A 7,130-nucleotide genomic window follows, 5' to 3' on the forward strand; every position below is an offset into this window, starting at 1 on the left:
ATGTTAGTCTTTCAATTACTAAGAGATGGTAAAAGCTGCATGCATGTTAATTCTATGTAAATGTACTTACATAAATGAACAGAACACTGCCTGAAATGTCATGTCATGAACCGCTCACAGATATTACGAGGGCAAGAGGCTTGTTTGTGATCTGATCACGTCTTTACATTACAGTCTAAAAGTAACAATAATTGAGAATTGACAGGGTTAGTCAACGGCATAAACAATACAAATAAATACAAAATGTAGATTAAGACAGATGGAACACTAATACTTGAGCCAAAGTCCAGATCTGTGTCAGGTTCATTTGTTTATGGTCTGAAGTGTTTTTCATGTTGTGCATTTAAATGAAACTCTATTGACAGGCTCTCCACCCCTGCTCTCCGGCAGTTTGAGTGTGGTGAGTAATGTGAGAATTTATTTATTCATTGCTTTTGTTTTCGTTATTTTGTTAATATTGAAACTAAAATAGAACTCTGGAAGTAAAAATCACATTCATTTCTCCGTAAAGGAAATATATGTATAAACTAGGGCTGTCAATTGATCTTTTGTTATATATATATATATATATATATATGAATAATTTGCAATAAACAAAATATATTTTTTATACATGTAATAAATGACGAGTCAATAGAGTGCAACTTTTTTTTTAGCCATCTTGTTTCTTAAAGTAGCCTTTTTTCTCCATTTCTTCCATTGGGATTTCAAAAAGTCCTTCATGAAAGAGTTTTAAACCATGAACCAAACCAACCAGGTCAACCAACATTTATTTAACGCAGAAAAAAATCTGCCAAAAAGACAAATGTACTGTGTGCTTAATATCTGTCATGAGCAAACGAACTACAATCCCATGAAGCATTGCAAATGACATAATTGAATAAAAGCGACGGAAAAATATAAAACTATTGATTTAAAGTTGTTGTTATTATAAGTACAGGAACAATATGTTTTGATTTTATTGCTAAATGTTCAGATATTTCCAAATATATCAGTAGTTTGAGAGTGTGTATGGTCGCTGCAGAGCTCTTTTGGCGCACTTTGTTTGCTGCAATTTTCTGATTGGTGGATTTCCCCCCTCGGCATCATGGGTAGTGTAGTTCTTCACCAGGAATTTTTCAGATGCTGTTTTGGACGAAATCAAAGTTTGTAATGTTGTGATTCACCTCAGAGCTGGTTGGCTTTTATTCATGGCTTTCAAGTCTTTAAAGAAGGATTTTTTCAATTCGCTATGAAGAAAATGAATTAGAAAAATACTTTCAGAACAAAGACAGCTGTAAAGGTAACTGCTGCGCTCAATAGCTAAATCTTAAACTTTCTCTCTCTTTCTTTCAGAGTGCTAGGGACGGTCAGGACTGGTCGTTTGCTAAATATCGCTACGATGCTTTTGGGCAGCGCATCCGTTTATGGGAATTTGGAAAACATGACAACAAATCATTCCATCTGAATTTGCTGTTCCTCTTTCGGGAGGTAAAATAAAGTACACAAACACAATGTGAAACCACACTGAGGAACTCATAACCCTCATTTTAAGTGCACAAATACAGCTTGTGTTCAAACCTAAATCAGTGTGTGAAAGTCCCTAGAGGAAGAGAAACTGTCCAGAAAGCAAAGGCACTGACTTCCTCACTGCTCTGAATTTAATCTACAAACATAAGATGACTCAAAATGGCATTAAAACATGTAGCTTTTTGTCCGCTGAACCCCTATGACGTGTTTTAATATTTAATCACACAAGTAATGTTCTAATCTTTCAGTGAATATAAATAATACATTTAATGATAAAGTGCCCATTGTTTTCATTCTTCGTTCTTGTCATCAGAATGTGGTTTACAGCATCAATATGAGGAACAAGACGTGTCAGAAGAATCCTCTCCAAACAGCCTTCCATCCGTTAAAGATCCCACGCAATGCCTCACTGCTGGCACAGGTGGTTCTGGGCGGCTCTTCAGGGCCGGGTGAAGGTCTGCTGGTCAATACCTGGACAGGAGTTGTACCTGAGACTCAAGGTAAAGTCACGTCACTTTTGTAGTTACACAATCAGGTGTTTACTTCATCAATACATGCAGTTAGATTGTCTGAGGTCACTAAACCTTTCTACAGGGTTCAATTTCTGACATTTATTTTTCAGTTGTGTGTGATTGTCATTTTATATAAAACTAAAATGGGCGGCTTTCCATTTGTATGTCAGGTATTATATGGGGTGTAGAATATAAAGGAAAAATAATATACAAAAACTAGTCCAGTTTTGTCAGATTAGCAAGAACAAACTGTTAAATTTTGCCAGATTTATGTAAATGTAAACATAAAAATACAAATTGTAGTAAATTGACCTAAAAATATTTATTGGAATAAAATTCCTTGACTTTGTTCACATATGGTATCTGAAAACACATACAAAAAATGGACCATTTTCTTTACATTTCATTGGTTTTATTTTCCTTTGTTACACCTGTTGTGCTCCCGGTCAAAAATGACCGGCCATTGGAAATGAATGGGCGGGGCTACATAAAAGAAATAAAAAAGTGTTTAGGAGCCTGTCCAACCATAACATGAGCACGTATGTCTTCGAACATAAACACACACCCTTTGATATCCCATTCTTGACCCCACAGGAACAAAGGACAAACATTATAAAAATGTGTTTTGGGAACTTTCACATTCTCACAAAGAGTAAGAACAATGTTTACTAATATACAGAGGCTTTCCCTTGTATAAGGACAGGTCAATAAAGCCTACTATCAGTAAGTTCCAAAAATAAGTACAAAACCTGTTCTACTTACTAGAAATCATGTTTAACACAAATATCTAATGCAATATCTAGTGAAAATATATTAATAATGAGAGATTTATATACATGTTAATGGGCCGGTCATTTTTGACCGGGAAGACTACAATTGTGACTTTCTGCCATTTTTTTTTTTCTTTTTTTCTACAAAATAAGACTTGTCAATACATTCCAAAAAGAGGTACAATACCTGTTCTAGTTACTAGAAAGCAAGCTGGAAAAAAAAAAGCAATATTTAGTGATAATATATGGATTATGTGTGATTTATAAACCATTTAAATGGGTCGCTCAATGAAGAACACAGGACAAGGGTTAAATGTAAATCTAAATTTAATATATAGTCTGTATGTGCTACACACTTCAGAGTGCTCTACTCTCTGTATTCTGCTAAAACACAAGAGTGTGAATGATGATCATGATGAGGTGTTTTTAGTATATGAGCATCCAGCTTCACACATTCATTTTGAAGCACGCAGCACATGCAGATTATATATTATTCAATTAAATCACCGTTTTTTCAGTTTAATAAGCAAACTTTGATATATTGTGATTTTAATTTGATTATCTTTGCGTTCAAACATTCATTTTCGTCCCAAATATGTCAAATTCCTTGACATTCCGTGTTTTATAGCTAATGTCATTTTTATGACTGGATTTAGTGATTCAGTCCGTGTTTTCCGTATCGCGGAAATCACAGGGCCTTATATGTGGTTATCGTGGTATAAGCAGACTTAGCTGATCATTGAATTATTAAAAATGAAGACACCTCGGGTTGTGAAAAGGCCACATCCCACGTGAACACATCTGGGTGTAAATTCATTTAAAAAAAAAAAAAAATCAGCAGTCCAACCATCGTCGTGTACGTGACAGGGCTATGTTCATGACAGTCAACCGTTGATGGTGTTTCACAATGTACAGTCTCCGGCAATGACAAAACGATACGAATTTGTGTATTTGACACCTATCCCAAGTCCCGATCATTACTTTTGCACATGTAGCACAAACCTTTTTAGCAACACAGACAAACAGTTTCATTATACTAAAATATTTTCCAGGACAACATTTCCATGACTAGAAAACTGCATTGCAAAATTCCAGGTTTTCCAGGACGCATGGGAGAACTGCTTCAGTTAAACATTTAGAGAGCATGCAAATGAGTGATTATTATTATTATTATAATTAAAAATAATATCTTAAGATCTTTGTTCTTTGAAGATAAAATTGTTTGGATATATTGCTTAACAATAAATAATGTATTTTAATTGCTAAATAAATCTTCTGGTAATATGTAAGAAACTATAATAAGTACTGCAATGTGTTTTGGTGTGTGGTTTAGAGGTCTGCAACCTGACCCGGGCCAGAGAACCCGACGGGTTTCGGGCCGGGTTCGGGTCAGTTTATCAAGTAGGACTTCGGATTCGGGTCAGGTTCGGGTTTGTAATTAATGAAAAAATAAACTGGTTACTGAACTTGTTTCGCGCACACGCTCTCACTCACGGACACGTGTGGACGGATGAGTTAGGGGCCGTTCACAACAAATGTGTTTTTGCACGCGTCTGTTCTGTTTTCCCATTGTTTTCTATGTAAACACACGCTGGACGAATGTCTTTGACATTTGCGCCACATCTCGCTTTTTCTTCAGCGTCTCGCACAGGACCGGCATATTTTAAACACCATGTCAAATGTTGAGACACCTGCACTCTGTTTCATTCTTTGCGCTGCATCTAGATTGTTTTTAGCACAGTTGTTACAAAGATTCAACAATCTGAACAAGTTCAGGCTGCATAGAGGGGACTGTTGCAGTGTTTCATATTATTCCAGATTGTTCTGCACCAAGTGAAGTTTCAGCACATAAACGGTAATTCAATGCTTTTTCCCCTTCTGCTCTTGTGTCCTGAGGGGCTGCTGTGCCTTGTTAAAACTGTGTATGTTTACTGTTTCAGTACTGTTACGAATGTTGCCTATATGCTTACATAAATAAAGCCTATTGCAACAGTACTTGCTAGAAGAAGAAATTAGATAGTAAGCGATTTCGAGTTCGGGCTTAAAATCTGCCGGTATTGTTCGGGCCGGGTAGGGTCGGGCCACACGGTCTTGGTTACGGGTCAGGTTTCATTTTAAGGCCCGTGCAGACCTCTAGTGTGGTTCCCAGAATGAGTAAAAACTGTTAATTGACATTTATTGTTTCTTGCAGTATTTGCACTGGTGCCGTTGTGTTTGTTGCCACTTTGCGTTTAGTGTCACATGGTGTTTGATTAGAGTGCATCTCTTTTCATTAATGCGGTTGTTGAATGTCACAGTCATTGTGGTTTGTATGTTGATGTTAAGAACGATGCATGTTGAAAAGCGGACACATTTTTATCTAGTAGATGACTAAATTAATTTAAGTTCGTACTACAAGCATAGATCAAATCTGTTCAAATGATGTTGAAGAAATGTAGCTAGTATAATTGCATTGAAATAGTTTCCTCAATTTCATTGTTTGTTTCATGTTTTTATTTGTTTTATATCTTTGCACACATTGTTATTTTTAGTCAATTAAACATTTGAAAATGCCCCCTTTTTTATTCACAGGTAAATACATTGCAACAGTTACAGAGTTTGGCTGCATCCCGGTGTCAACCATATACTATACAGAAGAGATGGGATGGGTGGTCACGAGGTGAGCGTTTATATAATAATACTATGGATTAATCACTGCACATCTTTTCTCCTATTCCAATTACAACACAGCATAAACAATAATGTGCATATGAATGAAGGCAATGTGTAATATTAATAACTGTTGTATTCGTTCAGCTATTTTAATGCAGTAACAGGGATTGAAGACCCCAATCAGCTCAACCCTCCATCATTCTGCACTCACGCACAAACAGAAGAGACGACGCTCAATTTCTTCAGTGGCTTTTTCTGAGAAACATCTCGACAAATCTGTCAATGTATTTTAAATGGGATTTTAACCATTTTTAAGCAATTAACATTTTCTGAATGATTACTTTGTTAAAAATGCGCTTCTTTGGAATGTTTTTTCTTTCAATGATAATGTTGCACTAATTTGATATTTTACAGCTGTACTTGTGCTTGCATTCACTCCATAAAAACACCTTAATCATTGTAAACTATTTTACAGCTACGGCTGTGCTAGTTTTTGCTACATATAAGCACTTTAATCTATTGTGAAGGAAAAATAAAGGATTTTTTTAAACCTCAAACATAGTATTTAAAGCTGGAGTGTGTAAATCTTGAATCTCAGCTTGATAAACAGAGACAACTATAAAATTGCATAAAAAAGCAACGATGACAGGCACAATCACCATGGGTCCATTTCCACCCGGTGGCTTTCGGAAAACGATGCATGATGGACACAAGCATTTGGTCTAGTAAACAAGACTCCATGTCTTTCTGCTCAGACATAATGGTTAATAACTTTGATATGTGGCAAATGAAATAAATGTGTAATTATGGCAAGTTTTGGAATGCCCTTGAACATCTATTGTTGCCAGCTGGAGGCCCTATGACCGTGACCCACCATAGCTACATTCACATCATAAGCGTTACTAAACATATGGCTGAGTTTGTCAAATACAACAAAATACACTACAACATCATAGAATTTGATCTGTTGCCATGACAACACTTTTCAGATATCAAGAATCCCTTCACAGTTTTACATCAGCGGTGTCTTGACTTTATTGTTAATAATTTTGAAGCGATTTGGGTAAATGTAAAAGGACTATTTCAAAGTCTGTTGTAAGAGCCACACTTCCTGATGACAGGTGGTGGTGCTATGAATGTGGCTCAAATAGTCACATCCACGTGATTAGCCCCCAAGACTAAACATACATCTCAATTTTGATATAAATCACACTTTGCACACAGAAGATATGAGACACTGCCTGTTTACCATTTTTCACCATTAATTTAATGCCTCGCCATGGCAACACCGTTCAATAGATCAAAAGTCTGTTGACAATTTAGCATCTTCAATGTCTTGGCATAATATTGTCTAAATGTGACAGTCTCATGAATCCCCTAGGATGAGTATTTAAAAGTTCAGGGACTGCAATATTCAAAAAATCCAAAATGGCTGACTTCCTGTTGGGCAGAGCTAATAACTATTATTATGAAATTTGTCCAGCTTGATTAGAACTATATAAGTACCGATTTTGGTGACTGTATGTGAAAATGGGGGTGCTACAGAGGCCGTCTTACAATCCTGTTTTAAAGGGGGCACTACAGAGCCCCCTCTGCGTTCCCATGCGTGAACTTTTTGCCAATGACACTGATGTGTGTGCAGAATTTCATGAAATTTTAAGCATGCCAAGTGCTCAAAAACACCCAA

At 36.3% G+C, this 7,130-nt stretch overlaps 1 protein-coding gene across 1 annotated transcript in view; it reads left to right on the top strand.

Moving 5' to 3' along the window:
- LOC127448016 (ependymin-like) overlaps positions 1-6,000 on the top strand; it is a 7,334-nt gene extending 1,334 nt beyond the window's left edge. Inside the window, exons 2-6 of the mRNA XM_051710292.1 lie at positions 366-400; positions 1,336-1,470; positions 1,823-2,009; positions 5,363-5,450; positions 5,588-6,000. Of these exons, the coding sequence (XP_051566252.1) occupies positions 366-400; positions 1,336-1,470; positions 1,823-2,009; positions 5,363-5,450; positions 5,588-5,702 (560 nt within the window). The 3' untranslated portion in view covers positions 5,703-6,000. The remainder of the gene's footprint in view (positions 1-365; positions 401-1,335; positions 1,471-1,822; positions 2,010-5,362; positions 5,451-5,587) is intronic.
- The last annotated feature ends 1,130 nt before the right edge of the window (positions 6,001-7,130 follow it).

This window comes from Myxocyprinus asiaticus, chromosome 1 (genome assembly GCF_019703515.2).
Source record: "Myxocyprinus asiaticus isolate MX2 ecotype Aquarium Trade chromosome 1, UBuf_Myxa_2, whole genome shotgun sequence".
NCBI classification, from domain to species: domain Eukaryota; kingdom Metazoa; phylum Chordata; class Actinopteri; order Cypriniformes; family Catostomidae; genus Myxocyprinus; species Myxocyprinus asiaticus.